Genomic DNA, 20,976 nt, shown 5'->3' on the forward strand with positions numbered 1-20,976 from the left:
ATTTATCTTCAGTTTGAAAGAAATTGGAAGTCTTTAGGACAATATTTAGATTTATGGTGAATTTTTGAAAAAAATATTTGTTTACGTCCGCGCGTTACGAATTCATGCATTATTTTGTGATAATATTTTCTTTGTGTTGCTTTTATTGTTTTACAATGTGTTATATACCAAAATGATCGCAATTTAGTGTACATTACAACGAAAAAAAATTAACTCGTTACCTTTAACCGTTTTGCGCATAGCGCGATTTGAATACAATTATATATGGAATTTTGTTTTTTCACTATCATATATTGCATTATTTATATATGATAATGATAATTTTTTTCATTTCTGATGGTTGCATACTAAACTTCAGGCAATGATAAAAAAAGGAGCCAAAAATGAACTCTTAATCTTGAAAACTAAGCACGCTGTGATTTTTTGAAAAAAATATTTTTTTCGCTTCCGCGCTCACTCTGAGACGGCCTCGGTACACGGAAGACGATTTTTAATATACCCCTTCAGCGTTTAAGGGATATATATATATATATATATATATATATATATATATATATATATATATATATATATATATATATTTCTGAAGTTTGAAATTTTTCCTTTTCTACATATCTCTTCACAAATAGTTGTATTTTCTGTAATACCAGTATTTCCTGCAAAGGTCTCGTTTAATGAAATTAACGCCCCTTCTACTACCCATCTCAAAGTCCTGTCGTTACATGCAAAAATAACCTTTGTACCTTTAAAATTTATTGCGTGGTTTTTCTCCCATGTATGTTGCGCAGTTGCACTGTATGAACTTCCCCTTCTGCAAGCAGCAACGTGTTCTTCCCTTCTCTTATCAATGGAATGTCTGCTTTCTCCCACGTAACATTCATTGCAATCACTGCAAGGTATCACATAAACTCCTACATTCTCTCTATTACCCGGGTTATTTTTAATGAGTTTCTTCTTGATTGTACTTTTGTATGAAAAACTATGTTGAAGCCATTCTTTTTTCCTTTAAGCTGCCTAGAAAATTTATTAAGTTCTCTATTATAAGGAAGAGCGAGAGATGCCTTAAAATCTACCTTTTCAGTTATATCATGAGGGGCGTAATACATCGATCTAGCTTTAGATAGAGACTGTAAAATAAAAAACTTTGGGTAACACAGTTTAGTAAAACTATCTACCAAGAAATTTATTTCTGTGTCAATGAACTGGGGATCACATATTCGGTATGCTCGAAAAAACAAATTGGTTAAAACGTTGTGCTTTACTTTAGGTTCATGATATGAAAAGTAATGAATATAAGTGTTTGTGTGGGTGTTCTTCCTATACACGCTGAATTTAAAGTCACTACTCACTGTGTCTCTATGAACTACCATATCTAGAAAGGGAAGCCTATTTTCCATTTCGTTTTCCACTGTAAATTTAATAGAGGGCAAAAAACCATTAAGCAACTCTAAAAACCTATGAAAGGCTTCTTCGCCGTGTCTGTAAACAATAAAAACATCAGCTACATACCTAACCCAAATTTCAGGCTTGATGTCTTCCGGTAGTGTAAACGTAAACCTTTTCGAAAAATTCCATACATAAGTTAGCCAATATAGGGGAGAGAGGTGAGCCCATCGAGACCCCGGATTTTTGTTGATAGCACGAACCATTAAACTCAAAAATTGTAGATTCACCGCAAATGTTAATCAAATGACAAAATTTATCTATGTGCATAGGTGGCTTGAAAATATTATCTAAGACTAATTTCTTCAAGTTGTCGAGCACGAAACTCAGTGGTACATTCGTGAATAAAGAAACTATATCTAGACTGTACATAGAACCTATGTAATTCTTTTCCTTAATTTGATCCATAAAATCCATACTGTGGTTAAAGTGAGATTTCGAAATTGTCCCTACTAATTTCCCCAAAACCTCCGCTAACCATGACGACAGATCAGACTGAGGATTGTTGCAGCTAGCAACAATGGGGCTTAAAGGACACCCCTCCTTGTGAATCTTGGGGGTTCCGTAAAAATAACTAAAAGATGGCAGTTTTCTCGCTAGCTTACTCAGGACTATATTTCTGGTTTCTTTTTCCACACCACTGCTGACTACGGCTTTTATTTTCTTGTTAAATTCAGACTGCAAATCACTAATGCAAGGGGGTTTTGTTACTTTTAGGTATGTGTTACTATCGTTTAAGAGCCTGTGTGCCTTGATCAGGTAATCGTTCTTTATTCATAACCACTACACAGCCTCCTTTGTCTGCTTTTAAAATTTTAATACTGAATTCTTCTTCAATCTATCTAGTGCCAAGTTGAAACGTCGTGGTAAATGATCTACCTTCTTCTCAAAACTATGAAGCAACATGCATTTAATAAAATCTAATTTTACTCCTGAATGCTTGATGCTCCCAATTCCTCTAAGGAAATCAATATCCTCAGTGCCCAGAGAAAAATTGAGTCCTAGGCTAAGAAGTATTTTACTATCCTCACCTAGCTCACATTCTGCAAGTATTTTGATATAATCCCGATTAAAAGCAAGATTCCAAACAGAGTGTCTACATAAATTTCTAAGCTTCCCATCATTTCAGAATTTTTGGGTGAAATTTACATTGGCCATGTAATTCTAGATGGATATTCTTTCAGGGCAATATTACAATTTAGAATTATAAATCTAAAAACAAAATATTTTCAGGTAGAATTACTAATCCATTGATTCATACATAAAAGTTGGTGTGAAATCCCAGGTTTCACATTGCAGACTGTACAAAAATCATTATTTCCTTTTTTAGCTAATATTATTTTACCATTTTTTGTATTGTTCTTGTAGCTGATGGTATAGTTTCCTGTGAGTGAAAGCTCTTTCTATGTTTTATTTGTTTTAACGTAAATCCTTGCTACTGTTTTAATTTTTATTACATGTGTCCCAAGCATGGTAGGCAAATCTACCAGATGGAAAGAAACGAGAATAATCAGGGTGACAGTGAGACCATTCCTTCATCAATCAAGGAAGATTCAGATGAAGAAGTGGGCATTGAAGGTAAGAAAAAATATTTTGCTATTTTTTAGTACGTATGTACTTCACGCAAAATATAGTGGAGAAAGGTTGCTGAAGAAAGAAGTCTAGTAGACTGAGGGTACGTACAGTATTTTTAGTTATTGTATTTACCCAGTTGTGGATTTACTTTAACTTTAGAATGGCTTGAATAATTTTTTATGTAGAATTTTAGAATCAATTTTCAAGAGGTTGCATGAGCATAAAAGACAATTCTTTTTCTGTGAGAAAGTTAAGAATGCAGAGCTTTTATTCTGTAGTATGTACATATATTGTGAGCTTCAGAAGGTAACATTGTAGGTGATGGACAGGTTTGTATACAGTTTAATTTCCATGTATGTAAAGGATTTAAAGTCTTTTTTTGAAATGAGCATTACCTCTCCATTTTATGCACAGTCAGTCCATTACCTCTCCATTTTATGCACAGTCAGTCCTCGGTTAACGGTGGGGGTTCTGTTCCAAGCCAAGCGCTGATAACTGAAAATTGTCAATAACTGAAACATCATAATAATTCTGACAGTAAATGGTGTTTACAAAATTGTAAGTGCCAATGAATTGCTAAATGGTGTGGTTAACTGCTTACCGATGGCAATAAACTGCTTACCAATGGCAGTAAACCGCGTACCAACACCAAAAATCACTCACCTTTGCCGAAAATCTGGTTTAAATGATGTCAGCCAAGAATCATAAAACAGAAATGCTGTTATCCGATGTCACCGATAAGTGAGGATTGGCTGTACAGTATAGCCTTTACTTCTGCGCCAGGTGGAGTTTGACAGATTGAAACTAAAAACAAAAATAGTAACCGGTTTCCTAGGAATATACTTCTCTCCATCTCTACTTCCCCTGCCCCCACCAGGGTACTAATAGGTACAAACACCCTTAGCCGACAGTCTGCTTCTGCATTTGGCGTTGGTAGGAGTTCGGAAGATAATTTAATATCCTTTCAGTGCAATCATGTATGGTAAGAGTTGCCATAATAGGCAATATTCCAATTTTATTACTCTCAGGATATGTTGTGATTGGATAACAATAGGTATTGTAATTAAACAAAATTCAGTAATTGATTGTTAACAAAAAGAGCTTGTTAGGTCGTAGAAACTACTATAAAGGATAATACTGTACTATAATTAATTCACAGCAGCCATGCATCTGGTGCCCAGCCCCGTCCCTTACAACATTCCTGATTGGCTGTTGATCAGCCAACTATAGGGCTGGAAAGTTACAAACTCGTCAGTGACTCTCAAAATGTCATGCAGGTTTCTGTTCCCATCTCGTATGACAAAAATGCCTTAAAAAAATGTTAACTTTCATTTATACCTCAGTTTTAGCCGAAGAAAAATAGCGTTTCCCAGTTCCATCACTAAACATCAAGCCAATGATTGAAGGATTTTATTGATATATGAATTATTTGCTTCAGTAGCCTTAATGCTAAAATATGTATAGTGAAATAAACATGAAATTTTAAGATAAAATATATCCTTTCATTCCTTATGTGACATTGTAGTACATTCATCATTTATCATCTTGTGTTTCATATAGTATCGTAATAAAATATCATGGAAGACAATTCTACCAAAAAATTATAGGTAGAGCTATCAGTATAAAAATAACAAGCAAAAGATTAAGAATAATAATCTCTCTCATCTTTGTGTAGTCGATGACATCATCATCGTGATCACGATCCTTCGATAGAAGCAGCCTTATTTAGGAAAGAGAATAAGACATCTTCATTGTCACTATCATTATCACTATAACCCTCTTTCATATATTGTAATGGAAATCTCTACATGAAAAAAATTGTTACTTAGAGAGATATTGATACCTTATGGAGGAAATTCATTCATCCCATTGGTTTTTGCTACAATCTCTTCTCCTTTTCTCTTATATCCCTCTCATTACAGGCAGTCTCTGGTTACTGATGGACTCGGTTAATGCCGATCCAGTTTTATGGCGCTTGTCCAGTGACATAAAATCAGCAATTTATGGTGCCATAACAGGACGAGTTCTGGTTATCAACGCTATAAGACACCTTATGGCGTTCTTATGGCTCACCATAAGGGGGCCCATCCTAATGGCTTGCCATAAGCACCGATTATCACCGCAATAAACGCCATTATGGAACCATAAAGCACCGAGTTTTGGTTAATGGCGGTTTTTGCTTATCGGCACACTCCCGGGAATGGAACCCCCGTCAATGACTGGGGACTGCCTGTATTACGATTTATTTTCATGTAGAGATTTCCACTATAGGATATGAGAGAGGGTGATAGTTATAGTGATAGTGACAATAATGAGTTCTTGTCTTTCTTTTTCCCCCATAAGACTATTTTTATTGAGGGATCATGATCACAATGATGACGTCTTTGACCGGTCCTGTGAGCAACGCCTGACTACACAAAGATGAGAGAGAGAGAGAGTAATATTCTTAATCTTTTGCTTCTTATTCACATTGATAGCCCTACCTATAATGTTGTGGTAGCATTGTCATCCAAGGCATTTAAGCTACGATACTGTATGAAACACAAGATGATAAATGTTGAATTCACTGCAATGTCATGTAAGGAATGAAAGGATATTTTTGTACATGAACTTCCCTGCCAGATATATACTTAGCTTAGGTCTCTGACGTCACGACAGAAAATTCAAAACTCGCGGCACACGCTACAGGTAGGTCAGGTGATCTACCTTACCCGCCGCTGGGAGGCGGGTGTAAGAACCAGTCCCCCTTTCTTGTCAGATTATTTTCTGTCGCCGGCTGGACAACACCTGTTGTTCAGTCCTTACGATAGTTAAAATTCGTTCTCGTTGCCGACGATTTGGATTTTGGTGAAGTACCCTTTGTTTGTTGGCTTGGCATACGCTTTTTGGACTGTTTTTTGGATTTTTCTTTTGGATTTCTCTTACATATCTATAATCATGGATGATTATGAAGTTAAGAAACCTAGTTTATTTAGGGTTTGTTCAGAGAAGGAATGTAAAGTTAGGCTTCCTAAAGCTGCATTAGATCCTCACTCGGTATGTGAGTCGTGTAGAGGGAATGAATGCTCTTTTATTAACCCTTGCAAAGAGTGTGAGAATTTGGATGAGGATGGTTGGAAGGCTCTCTCTTCTTATGTGAGAAAGTTAGAGAAGGATAGGGTGCGCAAGGCTTCTTCAAAGAGTTCTAGTAGATCGAGGGTGAGTGAAGTTGACGCTGAGAATCCTGTAGTAGAAGTAGTTCCTTCTCCAGTTTCAGCCCCTGCGCCCCAGCTTTGAACCCGAAGATTCGTTTCGGAAGTTGCTTCTGGGAGAGCCTCGATCAGGAGTAAGGAGAGCCTCGCTCGCTCTCGACAAGGTAAGAGTGATGATAGTGCAAGTGATCATGCAGTGCCCCTAGTGCAGTGGAGGGTGCGTCTGACCGGCTCACTAACGCTTCCAGGCCTAGACCTCTTCCAGACTCCCAGACCCAGTGGAGGAGGAAAAGTCGAAAGCCGCAGGAAGGTTAGGGAGAACCCCCACCGGTCAGGCGTCCCCTCGGCAGTTCCTGTTGCTCGTTCCCAGGCTGCCTTGGATCGAACCAAGGAGGGAGTTATTGCGCCAGTGCTTCTCGTCATCTTCGTCGCCTTCTCCTCAGCGTAGATGGAGCGCATCGGAGTCGTCTCGCCCTCTCAAGAGGCCCTGGAAGGATCCTTGCGCCCTTCCTTCCAGCCCCGAATCCTTCGCGGAAGAGCCAGAAGTGGAACGCAAGAGAACCAAGATTTCGTCCGGTTACGCTTCTCCTGTTCGCTCTCGGACTTCGTCCCCTGTAGAGGAGTTTAAGAGATCTCCTGCGCGTATCCTGGCGGGTCTGCAGGCGCAGATTGCGGCTTTAGCGGAGTCTATTGCCGGGACTTCTCATCGTCGGAAGGACGCCTCACTTCCGGTGAAGAAGTCTAAGAACTTCCTTCGGCTAAATCTCCTTTGGCTAGAAGAGCTTTGAGCCTGTTAGTAGGAGGTCAGAAGTGCAGGCTGGAGCTCGGGATCTTTCTCCCGAGTAGGCTCTCCTCTCTTCCAGCAAAGAGTTGTGAGCATGTAAGGCGTAAGGAGCCAGACAGGCTCTCTCCTCAGGATTTCCGCTCCTCTTCAGTTAGGCGTCAAGAGCTTGACAGACGTCAAGAGCTCGTTTTCGTCAGGAGCGAAGGAAGAGTTCTTCGCCTGGTGGCCACTCTCCTTTTGACGGACGCTCGGAGCCTAGTAGGCGTCAAGAGCCTAGTAGGCGCCAAGAGCCATCTTGCTTGGTGAGTCGTACCCCGCGTGAAGTCAGATTAATCAACAGATATCACAAGTTTAACATACGACTAGAATTTGAGAAATATCTAGAAGTGTTCGTGAAACTATCGGTGATAAGATTAGTGTGAAAATAGTAGGATAAAGCGTCTTCTAAGTTAGTTTATCAAGTGTAATACTATAAATCAGAACAAGATGGCAGTAAGTTCCAACTGCGGGAAGAGGTGGCGTAATTTGGCGTGTCTAGCAGATTCGCAATACGATGAGGTAGCAGGAAGGGAACTGGCATTTCTCATCTATGAAATCAGCAACAGTCCTAACCAAAAGATACAAAAGCATTCATAGATATATTAGAAGGATATAATCCTTCAAACTGGAACAAATCTAATGAAAACATCTTGAAAATAATTGAAGAAGTTCCAAATAAAATCCAAGTGGTCAAGAGACTCATAAAGAAAATATACATAAACCAACATATTCCCCGACAAAGAAAAATGAATAAGGTGAATCTTGTGAATATCCTAATTGATGCATTAGGAAAAAGAATGCCAAAAGCATGCAAACTGTGTAAGGTTTGGTATAGCATAGTCAATCCACAAAACCTAATCAGAAAATGTGCTGCATGAAACAACATTCCGACCCATCCACAGTGTGCTGAGGTAATACAAGATTTGAGAAAAGATACAAGAATTTTTTGTTCAACATGTCTATCATGGATAGACCATGTTATTAAATCAAGATTGAATGTACAAATAGTTGAGGATGAAGAAGAAGAGGAAGAGAAGAAAAGAAGAAAAAGAAGAAGAGGAAAACGGAAGAGAAGTAAACAAAAATGAAATGACAGAAAAAAATAAGGAAAAAACAAAGAACAAGATAAAAGTATGGATGCAGAGATACTCATTGATACTACATATGAGGCAATAAAGCAGCATACCTACGAAGAAATAAATTACGATATGACAACAGAAAAGCAAATCCCGAAGAGGCTCTACCCAGATCTATACAATGACGGGAAAGAGGAAAAAATAGACAAGAAAGACAAAATCTGCAACCTTTTGAAAAGAGGGAATTGCAGATTTGGAGAAAGATGTTACTACAAACATCCTAAGATATGTCAAAACTATGAAATATATGGTAAATGTGCATACTTAGATGGATATGGGGATGATTGCAGAGATCTGCATCCAAAAATATGTAAAAACCTAAAAGAAGGAAAAGGATGTAAGTTTCGACAAAAAATGCAAATATATGCACCCTGTAGCCATGAATCATAATCAAATAAATAACCAACCAAGTAATAAAATCCAAAATAAGAAAGAAACAAATAAAGAGAGAAAATCAAGAATATCAGGTAAAAGAGAAAAGCAAACCACCAATGAGATATGCAGAGGTGTCAGCAAAAAATTTCAAAGCATCAGCTCCGAAATTCTACTCAAGAGATAATAACTGTATTTATTATGCAAGAGGATATTGCAGAAACGGAGAAATTGCAGATTCAGAACACAAAATGAATAATTATGATGAAGGAAGATCAAATATTATGGAAAAGTTGGATTTTTTAATGTCAGAATTTCTGGAAATGAAAAAAAGAACAACATACCAGAACAGGAAAGAGACATGGGAAAATCCTTATTACTACCAGTTATTAAATGAAGGAGAAAACACGCAAACCATCATAGTGATGAATGCGCAGGGTTTAGTTACGAGTAACTCAAAAAGAAAAATAGAGTACTTAGAAGGAACTGAACCCAAAACAAAATGAAAAGAAAATAGCTATAATGAATATAAGTGAAACCTGGTATTCCCAGAGACTGGGAATGATGATCAAATAAAACGGGTTCCAAACTTATAGATCAGATAGAAAAAAATAGAAATCAAGGGGGAACCGCAATATATGGGAAAGACAAAAAACAAGGATATATGAGAAATATAGTAACTCAGAATGTGAACTAATAGCGGTAGAATTTGAATCTGAAAAATTGATGAAAAACATAGTAATATATAGACCTCCTAATACTAAAGAGTTTGACTTAATAATTGAAAAATTGGATGATATATGTAGAAATCACAAGGATGGACTATTCTCCTATCTGGTGACTTCAACTTTCCTTTCGTAGAATGGAAAGAACGAATAGGAGATTGTGGTTGTACTTATACATATAAAAAAGAGAGTAATAGTAGTGCAGAAGATAAGAGGCAATTTGAAAAGCTATTAGATATGCTACTAGAATACACATTCAACAAATAAATCACCTGCCAACAAGAAAGGAAAATACTTTAGACCTAGTATTTGTGAACGAGATGAATTATGTTAAAGAAATAATAGTTTTTATAATGCGAATATTTCAGACCATAATGTCTTAGAATTAACAGTTCATTCCAAAGCAAGTGAAAATAGAGATAAGCAAGAAATGAAAAAGTGGGAAGGATAATTGGAAAATACAACTTCTACAGTAAAAATATAAATAAAATGGTCAGAAATTAATGAAGAATTAAACAAAGATTGGGATAACATTTTCGTAAGTGATGACATAAGGGTAAATACGGAGATATTATATAAAATATTGGAGAAAATAGTGGAAAAATATATACCGAAGAAGAAAAGTAAACATCATTCATGCATACCAAGAGACAGAAGGATCTTGTTCCAGAAAATCAGAAAGTGGAAAAAAGGTCTTGCAAAAGAAAAAAATGCATGGAAAGTTATAGAACTAAAAAGTAAGATAGAAAATGCAGAACAAAGATTATACAATCAAAAGAAAATGAAAAACGGGACTTGGAAGAAAAAAACCCTATTAAATATCAAGCAAAAACCCCAAGCTATTATACTCATATGCGAAGAAGATGAATAAAAGAAGAATAGAAATAGGCCCTCTGAGAATTGAAGGGAGATTAACGAATGAAAAAAGGAAATTTGCAACATACTGGCAGAACGATATAAGAGAGAATTCACCCCTAGAATAGATAATGAAGATAATGATATAGAAGTAAGGGTGGATGAAAATAGTGAATATTTAGCTGACATAGATATTAATGAAGCTGATATTGTGCAGGCTATTAATGAAATTAAAAATGAGCTGCTGCAGGGCCTGATGGAATTCCTGCTATTTTGTTAAAGAAAGTAGTTCATTCTATCGCAAAGCCACTTGCAATATTATTAAGACAAAGTGTAGATACAGGCAAGATTTATGATGAGCACAAATTAGCATATCTTACCCCTACTTTCAAAAGTGGATCAGACTAGAGGCAAGTAATTATAGGCCTGTGAGTCTAAACATCACATATTATGAAAGTGTATGAAAGGGTAATGAAGAAAAATATTATGAAACATTTAATAAAAAATAATTGTTTATAAAGGACAACATGGTTTCGTACTCGGAAAAAAAGTACACAAACCCAACTGTTAGTCCACCGTGAGAACATATTCAAAAATATGAAAAGCGGAAATGAAACAGATGTGGTTTATTTAGACTTTGCAAAAGCTTTTGATAAAGTAGACCATAATATATTAGCGAAGAAAATTAGAAAACACAATATCGTGGATAAAGTAGGAAGATGGTTAAAAGAATTTTTACACACAGAAAACAGATAGTTATTGCAAACGACGAGAAATCGGATGAAGTCAAGGTAATATCCGGTGTGCCGCAAGGTACGGTGTTAGCTGCAATACTGTTTGTTATTATGATTGAAGACATAGACAATAATGTGAAGGATTCGGTAGTGAGTAGTTTCGCAGATGACACAAGAATAAGTAGAGAAATTACTTGTGATGAAGATAGGAACGCTCTACAAAGAGACCTTAACAAAGTATATGATTGGGCAGAGGTAAAAGATAGGATGGTATTTAACTCTGATAAATTTGAATCAATAAATTATGGAGACAGAGAAAGAAAGCTATATGCATATAAGGGACCTAATAATGAGGACCATCACAAATAAGGAAGCAGTTAAAGACCTTGGTGTGATGATGAATAGGAACATGTTATGCAATGATCAAATAGCAACTCTGTTGGCAAAATATAAAGCAAAAATGGGAATGTTGTTACGGCACTTCAAAACAAGAAAAGCTGAACACATGATTATGCTTTATAAAACATATGTTCGTAGTCCCACCTTGAATTTATTGCAATATGATATGGTACCCACACTATCAAAAGGATATTGCACAAATAGAGAGTGTAACAAAGGTCCTTTAACAGCTAGAATAGAAGAAGTTAAGGACCTAGACTACTGGGAAAGGCTACAATTCTTAAAAATTATATAGTCTCGAAAAGGAGGAAGAGAACGCTACATGATAATTCAGGCATGGAAACAGATAGAAGGAATAGCAGAAAATATCATGGTAACTAAAATATCAGAAAGAGCAGCGAGAGGTAGATTAATAGTGCCCAAAACTATACCAGGAAAAATAAGGAAAGCACACAGGACATTAATCCACTACGCACCAGCATCGATAATGCAGCGTCTATTCAATGCGTTGCCAGCTCATCTGAGGAATATATCAGGAGTGAGCGTAGATGTGTTTAAGAATAAGCTCGACAAATATCTAAACTGCATCCCAGACCATCCAAGATTGGAAGATGCAAAATATACCGGAAGATGTACTAGCAACTCTCTGGTAGACATTAAGGAGGTGCCTCACACTGAGGGACCTGGGGCAACCCGAACAAGATGTAAGGTCTGTAAGGTAAGCACCAAGAGCCTGGTAGGCGGCAACGGAAGTTTTCTCCTCCGTTAGATCACTCCCGATTGGATAGGCGCTCAGAGCCTTGTAAGCGCCGCGCTTCTGACAGGGATTCATCTGTGGATGTTTTCTCTCCCCGTGGCAGGCGTCAAGAGCCTGGCAGGCGTATTGAGGATGGCAGGCGCCAAGAGCCTAGCAGGCGCAGAGAGCCTGATAGGCGCTCTCCCTTATCCAGACGCTCTTCTGTGGAGTTAGAATCTGTTTCCGACAGACGGGCCTCCACTTGTAGGCACTCTCCTAGTAGGCGCTCCCCAAGGTATGGCGCTCTCCTTAGCAGGCGCTCACCAAGTAGGCTCTCTCCTGGGAAGGCGCTCTCAAAAGTAGGCGCTCCCTTCCTAGTAAGGCGCTCCCCAAGTAGGGCGCTCTCCTAGCAGGCGCCTCACCAAGTAAGGCTCTCTCCTGGGAGGCGCTCTCAAAGTAGGCGCCTCCTTACTAGGTAGGCGCTCTCCAACTAGGCGCTCTCCTAGTAGGCTCTCTCCTGGGAGGCGCTCTCAAAGTAGGCGCTCTCCTGGTAGGCGCTCTCCTGGTAGGCGCTCCCCGTGTAAGCGCTCTCCCAGTGGTTTCTCTTCCAGTAGGCGCTCGCCTAGTAGGCGCTCTCCGAACAGGCGCTCTCAAGGATTAGCTCTCCTCCGGGCAGTAGAGCTTCTAGACGTCATTCTTCGGAAGAATTTGTTGCTGATTCGGAGGAAGATTTGCCCAAGGATGCTTCGGTTTCTTCGTATAAGAGACTTACAGACCTCCTCTTGCAAGATTTTGGGGAGTCTCTTTCGGCCGTTGCTCCTCCGTCTCCTCCGTCCTTATTTTCAACGACCAATACGGCTAAGAAGTCTTCAGTCGTTAAGATGAAGCCTACAGTGTCTATGAAGAAGGCTATGAAGAACTTTGACGACTGGTTGCTTTCAAAAGAAGAGAAGGGCAAGACAGTTTTTTTGTTTTTTCTTTTCCCCCGTCCAAGCTGACGGGTAAGATGGGGTTCTGGTACGAGTCAGGAGAGCCTTGGGTCTAACTCCTCCCTCTTCTGCAGACTCGGACTTCTCTTCGTTGGTCGATTCCACACGTCGCTCGGCGCTGAATTCTGCGAAGACGACGTGGGGTATGAGCGAGTTGGATCACTTCTGAAGGGAATGTTCCGAGTCTTAGAAGTTTTTAACTTTCTTGACTGGACCCTGGGAGTGTTGGCTAAGAGGACTCAAGAGCAAGACACTCTTTCGCCTGAAGACCTCCACGCAGTTCTGCCTTGCATGGACAAGGCAGTGAGAGACGGTTCCGGGGAAATTGCTTCACTTTTTGGTGCAGGAGGTGGTAAAGAAGAGGGCCGTTTTCTGCTCTTTTCTTACCAAGGCGGTTTCTCACGCACAGAGAGCTTCCTTGCTGTATTCACAGCTTTCCCCGCAACTCTTCCCCAAGAAGACTATTAACGATATCTCCAGCTCGTTATCAGCAAAGCGACGCAGGATAGCTAGCTCGCTCGGCTAGAATTCCGAAACCTTCGTTTCAGCAGAAGACGAAGAAAGAGGCTCAAAGTAGGCAAGAACCCTTTCGAGGAGGACCTTCGTCTCGCTCTTCTTCCTCCAGAGGTTCGAGACCACCTAGAAGAGGAAGGACCTTCTCCCGGTCTATTAGGGCCAAGAAGTAGTTCGGGTGTCCTCCAGACAACTGGGGTGGGTGCCAGACTTCTGAACTTTGCAGATGTCTGGGCACGAAAGGGGGCGGACAACTGGTCCCTCGCGATCATCAAGAGGGGATACTCATTCCCTTTATTTCGAGACCACCCTTGACCACCACTCCAAGGGCACTGGTGGCCAAATACAAAGACCCACTAATGAATCAAGCCCTCGCTCTAGCGGTAGAGCTGATGTTAGAGAAAGAGGCAATAGAGATGGTTCAGGACCCTCTTTCAGCGGGGTTCTACAAACCGTCTGTTCCTAGTTCCCAAGAACTCAGGAGGATGGAGACCGGTTCTGGACGTTGAGCGCCCTGAATGTCTTTGTGAAGAAGAGGAAGTTCGCTATGGAGACGACGTCATCAGTCCTTAGCAGCTCTTCGTCCCGGGGACTGGATGGTGTCGCTGGACCTTCAGGACGCTTACTTCCATGTGCCGATCCATCCTTCTTCTCGCAAATATCTCAGATTCATGTGGGGAGGGAACGTTTTTCAGTCAGGGCCCTATGCTTCGGCCTTTCCACGGCCCCCAAGTATTCACAGGACTGACGAAGAACGTTGCCCAGTGGCTTCATCTCGAGGGAGTGAGGATTTCCCTCTACTTGGACGATTGGCTTATCAGGGCCAAATCCAAGGAGAAATGTCTGGAGGACTTACGAGTGACGTTGGATCTAGCAGCTTCTCTGGGTTTGCTAGTGAATTTCGAGAAGTCACAGCTAATCCCCAGTCAAGAGCGTATCTATCTGGGGATTCTGATGGCTTCTCAGGTTTTTCGGGCGTATCCGTCCCCAGAGAGGATAACCCGAGGTTTGGAGAAGGTAGCAATCTTTCTAGAGAAAGATGTATGCACAGCGAGGGAGTGGATGAGTCTGTTGGGGACACTCTCCTCGCTGGAGCAATTCGTTCGTTTCTCTAGGAAGGTTGCACCTCAGACCCCTACAGTTCTTCCTGAGGAGGAACTGGGATCGGAAATCTCAAGGTCTGGACTTTGCGTTCAAGATTTCGCAAGAGATAAAGGAGGATCTACGTTGGTGGCTAGACCCTCTATTGTTCAAGGAAGGCCTTTCCTTGCAGGTTCGGAACCCCAACCTAGTGTTGTATGCAGACGCTTCGGACAAAGGTTGGGGAGCTACTCTCGGGTCGAGAGAAGTGTCAGGCACCTGGATGGGGGATCAGGTGTCCTGGCACATCAACAAGAAGGAGCTAACAGCGATTTGGTTAGCTCTCAAGACCTTCGAACCCCTCGTAAAAGGGAATATGTTCGATCAACTCCGACAACACTACAGCCCTGGCTTACATTCGGAAACAGGGGGGGACTCACTCTTTCTCCCTGTACGAGCACAGCGAGATCGCTCCTCTTGTGGTCAGAGGAAAGGAACTAAGGCTTCTCACCAGGTTCGTACAGGGAGAAAGAAATGTCAGAGCGGATCTGCTAAGCAGAAGGAATCAAGTCCTTCCCTCAGAGTGGACTCTGCACGCGGACGTATGCCAGGAGCTGTGGAGGACGTGGGGCAGGCCCCATCTCGATCTATTTGCGACCTCCAGGAATGCGCGGATAGATCTATACTGCTCCCCTATTGCAGACCAAGAGCAGTGGCAATAGATGCATTCCTGATGGATTGGAGGAATCTGGATCTTTACGCGTTCCCGCCTTTCAAGATTATAGGGGAAACGTTAAGGAAATTCGCAGCGTCAGAGGGAGCAAGGATGACGTTGATAGCTCCGTTCTGGCCCGCCCACGACTGGTTCACAGAGGTACTGGAATGGCTGGTGGATGTCCGCAAGATACCCTACCTCTAAGAGTCGATCTGCTCAAACAGCCCCACTTCGACAGGTTTCACAAAAACCTCCCCGCTCTCAGTCTGACTGGATTCAGACTATCAAGAGTCTCGTCAGAGCTAAGGGTTTTTTGGCAAAGTCTGCAAGGGCTATTGCCAATGCACGTAGACCTTCCACATCTCGAGTCTACCAGTCGAAGTGGGATGTTTTTTTTTCGACGCTGGTGCAGGATCATAAAGTTTCCTCCTCCAGTACCTCTGTGGACTCAGAATTGCAGATTTCCTTATCTTCTGAGGGAAAAATGCGGGTTGGTTGTCTCCACCATCAAGGGATACAGGAGCATGCTTTCCTCAGTTTTTCGTCATAGAGGATTAAACATATCTGAGGACAAGGACCTCCATGATTTAATCAGATCGTTTGAAACGGTTAAAAGAACCTCCTCCTTAGTGCCTAGCTGGAATCTTGATGTCGTGCTGCTCTTCCTGAGGTCCTCAAGGTTCGAACCTCCCCATGCTGCTTCGTTCAGAGACCTTTCGATGAAGACTCTTTTTCTCTGTGCGTTAGCGTCAGCGAAGAGGGTCAGCGAGCTGCAGGCTCTAGAAGGTGAGGTAGGTTTCCAAGGAGGCTCCGCGGTTTGCTCTTTTCTTCGGCTTTCCTAGCCAAGAATGAAAACCCTTCTTCGCCGTGGCCCAGGAGCTTCGAAATCAAAAGCTTAATCCTCCTTAGTTTGGGGAACAGAATGAGGACGAGATCTCTTTGCCCGGTGAGAAGCCTGAAATATTATCTTCAGAGGAAGAAAAGACTGCCCCTAATGAGAGCAATCTCTGGTGCTCTGTAAGGGGGGCGGACCCCAGTAGGCCCTTATCTAAAAATGCACTCTCATTCTTTATCAGGAATATTATTAGAGAAGCACACACTTCTTGCAATCAGCAACAGTTTAACCTTCTGAAAGTCAAGGCGCACGAAGTACGGGCCATCGCGACTCTTTGGCTTTCAAGAAGAATTTGTTATTACAAAACCTTATGAAGGCCACTTTTTGGAGGTGTGAATCAGTCTTCTCTAATCACTACCTAAGGGACGTATCGATTACGTATGATAAGTGTTTTGGGCTAGGCCCTTTACGTATCGGCGGATCAGTGCTGGGGCAGGGAGCTGAAACACATCCTTTTTAATCCTTTTTCCCTGTTAGTTTTAAGTTTGAGTTTTTTGGTTGTACGAAGGAGGTTGCAGGAGGCAGCTCCTTCTTTCGTATACTAATGTTAGTATTTGGTTAGGTGATCGGTTGTGCTTGAGGCTTCTTGCAATTGGTAGTGATAGGCTCTGGCATGTAAGCGGGTTGATCCCCATTGACCAGATCCTGCTTGGATTCTGCCAAGTAAGTGGACTCAGTTCCCATTGGTAGACCCAAAGAGTTCTTCAGCCATAGGTCGCCCTCGCTGAGACTCTTTGTGGCAACGCAGACTAATAGACAGTACTATCAAGTCTTCTGCCTAAATCAGGTAAGAACCAGAGGTTTATATTATGTATTCCTTTAACATGTGTTGTCCCCACTTTCTAAGTAAGTATGTGTCTCTTTCCCTCCACCAAGGGTGTCAATCAGCTAAGTATATATCTGGCAGGGAAGTTCATGTACAAAAATGATATTGTTAGTATACAATAAAGTTTTGTACATACTTACCTGGCAGATATATACTTAGCTTAGGTCTCTGACGTCACGACAGAAAATTCAAAACTCGCGGCACACGCTACAGGTAGGTCAGGTGATCTACCTTACCCGCCGCTGGGAGGCGGGTGTAAGAACCAGTCCCCCTTTCTTGTCAGGTTATTTTCTTCCACCTGTCTCCTGAGGGGAGGCTGGGCGGGCCATCAATCGTATATATCTGCCAGGTAAGTATGTACAAAACTTTATTGTATACTAACAATATCATATTTCAACTTAATATTTCATGTTTATTTCACTATACATATTTTAGCACTAAGGTTACTGAAGCACAATTCATATATCATTAAAATCCTTCAATCATTGGCTTGATGTTTAGTGATGGAACTGGGAAACACTACTTTTCTTCAGCTAAAACTGAGTTGTAATGAAAGTTATAACTTTTGAAAAGACATTTTTGTCATAAGAGATGGGAAAAGAAATCTGTGTGACATTTTGAGAGACAGTGACAAGTTTGCAACTTTCCAGCCCTGTAGTTGGCTGATCAACAGTCAATCAGGAATGTCGTAAGGGACGGGGCTGGGCACCAGATGCACGGCTGTGAATTAATTACAGTAAGACTTTTAAAGGGATTCATGTCTTGTCTGTTTTCCCATTTAGTAACTGGTTAGGTCCTCTACTACTTCTCTTCAATCTGTTACTCCAAATGAGCTTTCCATTGATTCAGGGCCATTAGCCAACATTTTTACCTTTATTTTTAATTTTACTGTATTGAATCGGCCCGGTAGCAGTGATACTTTCGTCTCTCTGGTAGTATTTAAGCAAGTTTTAGTCGCCTGTGTACGTATTGTGTATTTCTTCAGGTGGGTGATAATGAGCCTGGCAGTTCTAATACCCCAGTAGCATGCATCTAGCGCAAATTTGTGCAGGACAGCATGCTGCATTATTATACATGTATTATTACATATGCACCTGTCGTGTGTACATCAATGGCTTGTGTGCCTCTCGTGTAACAGCCATGACTTGCGTTCATATCATGTGTGTGCATATGGCTTGTATGCCTCACACACACGCACCTATGCTTATATGCCTATTGCGTGCACTCCTATGGTTTGTGTGCCTATCGCTTGTGCACTTGTGGCTTGTATGCCATAGTTTATGACTTGGAGCGCCTTTAGTTTGTGGTCATACGTCTTTGCGCCTATTGCCTGTATGCTTATAATTTGTTTGCTTTTCACTTGCACATTTACTGATTGCACACTTATCACATGCACTCCTATCGCATGAGCACGTGTCTGCTCCTCGACTTCAATGACCTATAGTGAATCTTGGCACGCACTATTGTTTTTGGGTTCAATTTAAATAGTAATGGGTGTTTACTGTTAGTAGTCTTAGCATTTTGTTTCGAGGATTTCACCTCCTTTTCCACACAGGGTGTTTTTTTTTTGTAAACAATTAGTTACTCTTTTGTTTTGTTTTCTGATTCCCCTGTGGTTCAGGAACATTCTCATTATTGCAAGATTTTCCTGATCAGATTTAGTGTATTTGGTTGAGCCGTCAAGTTTCCAACTAAATCATTCTTCATTTTGAAATGGAGTAAGTGTTTTGTTGGCAGTGGTTAAAGGGGGTTTTTTAACCCTCAGTGGAAGCTTTTCAGGAGTTACATAGTTCAGAGCAATGAACTTCTGTAAGGAGAGTTTAACATATGATTTTGTGGAAATAGAACTTTCATTTGAGCTGTTGCTTGCGTATATCAAGGCTTTAATGCAGTTCATGTAAAGGGAGCCTCTCTTCTGATATTTCTTTCTTGCCGCCATGTATTGGAGAAAGAGAACTACTTCATAAGCAAAGGGTCTCTTTCCAAATAGGGGGTTAGCATTGGGGAAGGACTAGTCCCTGTGCAGTTTCTTTTCATTTTGGAATTAAAGATATTCTCACTGGAGGTATTTCCTGACCATGCACCTCTATAAGCAACTTCATTAAGTTCTTAGTTTCCTAGTTACTCTGAATGCCGCCAGTACCAGCTTTTAGAGTTTTAGGTCTCTGTCTTAATATGTTATAGGTAATGCTATATATACTAGGCAATGCTTAAAACCTGGACCTCAGGCAGTCTTCAGGTCAGATATAATTAAGGGAACTGGTACTCCGTAACTCTTTTTGGGAACCTTGATGGGGTTAGTTTTTGCCATCAGAGCTTTTTGAGTCATAGTAAAGCAGCTAAACCCTCTCTTGGTAGCCTCAGGACCTGTGATGTGGTAAGAGAATTACAATTGTTGTGCAAAGATGACTTATGCATTGAAGATACTGGTAGTCTTTTGGTCCTCACCTAGGCTGAGAACAAAATATCTATGTATTTTGAAGTTTTTCCCTCTCAGGATTGTTAATGCAGACTGGACCTTATTTATAGATAATGAGTTTGACACTCTTATGCCATGTAGGGCAATTAGAGCGTGCTCAAATAGGGTAGGCCTCCTTGAGATTATATTAATCATTTTATGTTTAAGGAGAAGCAAACACTTCTAAGTCTAAATGCTCTGCCCTCCATTTCTGTTAGTTGGTCAAATTAGCACACCCAACATCACCCTGAGCTATTACCTTTGCTGAAGGTAATTATTCAGTATCATTGTGAAATTTGTAGTGGATGTACACCTGCTGAGATAAGTAATATTAATGGAAGGTACTCAACATCCAAAGACTAGCCATAGACAGTGGGCTGTGGGCATCCCCTGTGATGGACCTGTTTGAGACTAAAGGAAGTCATCTTTTTTCCAATGTTTGGTTTCGAATCAAGGTCCTCTAGCTTGAGCTGGGACACCAAGCTGTTCCCTGGGTAGGTCTAGACCTGTGGGTCTTAACCTTTTTTGGCAGTGACCCAAAATCTTGTCCAAATTAACCATGGTGACCCATGCCCTCTTGAACATTTTCTTTTTATATATGTAATTATTCTTATGAAAACATGTTGCAGAAACAAAATCAACATGCAGAGATTTTTATTAATTCAAATAGCACATGCACATCTCAATGATGGATGATAAAGAAACAGTACATTAACTAACATAAAGAAAACCAAAATTTTCTCCGATAATGTTAATTATGATAAGAGTATACGTACAGTGGTCCCCCCGTATTCACGGGGGATGTGTACCAGACCCCCCCCTGAATAGTTAGAATCCGCGAATAGTTGGAACCCCTAACAAAACGGCCTGTTTTGTTAGTTGAAACTAAAGAAAAACCCACTTAAAAATTTATACCTGGTTTTTTTAATATAGTTTTATCACAAAAAGTGCATTTTATGATGAAATTGATAAAAATCCAGGAATTTGAGGATATTTCTCATAGAAAAATACTGCAAACAGGCAAATTTTCTGTGAATAAGGGGTAGATATGGTCCAGAGAGAAATCCACGAATCCAGAGAACGCGAATATTAGAGAAATAATAATCCCATAAAGTTATAACCCTTAAGGACCCAGTGAAAAGTTGAGTTGCAATCTTTGGTTCAAAAACAACTGGTCTAGACTGATGTCTTTCTCAAACTTGTTAGGTTTCAGAAGTTGTCGGTGTATTAGGGCAACTTTGTAAGTTGTCTCTTGGCGTTGATTACCCCAGGTGACCAGGAAGGTTGGGTTTCCATTTTCTCCCAGTGGTGGATGCAGGCAACTGAGAAGTGATAAGTATACATCACATCCCACAAGCTACAGATGACTGCCTACTAGGGACCTTGGTTCTGGTGAGCTCAAGGCAGGATCTCACAGTAATGCCATCAGCAACACCAGTGGTTAGGTTGTAAGTCATGGTCCCACATTAAAGGTTTCTTTCCAGCACCGATGCCTTTATAAACATGGTTAG

The 20,976-nt window shown here is 40.6% G+C and overlaps 1 protein-coding gene across 2 annotated transcripts in view; it reads left to right on the forward strand.

Annotated features, from left to right (window-relative positions):
• The window catches only part of LOC135220517 (uncharacterized), a 121,000-nt gene that overhangs the window by 42,315 nt on the left and 57,709 nt on the right, over positions 1-20,976 (forward strand). For both annotated transcript variants that reach the window (XM_064257670.1, XM_064257669.1), the window contains exon 3: positions 2,913-3,021. In XM_064257670.1, coding sequence (XP_064113740.1) covers positions 2,913-3,021 — 109 coding nt within the window. The remainder of the gene's footprint in view (positions 1-2,912; positions 3,022-20,976) is intronic.

This window comes from Macrobrachium nipponense, chromosome 2 (assembly GCF_015104395.2).
Source record: "Macrobrachium nipponense isolate FS-2020 chromosome 2, ASM1510439v2, whole genome shotgun sequence".
In the NCBI taxonomy this organism is placed as follows: Eukaryota; Metazoa; Arthropoda; class Malacostraca; order Decapoda; family Palaemonidae; genus Macrobrachium; species Macrobrachium nipponense.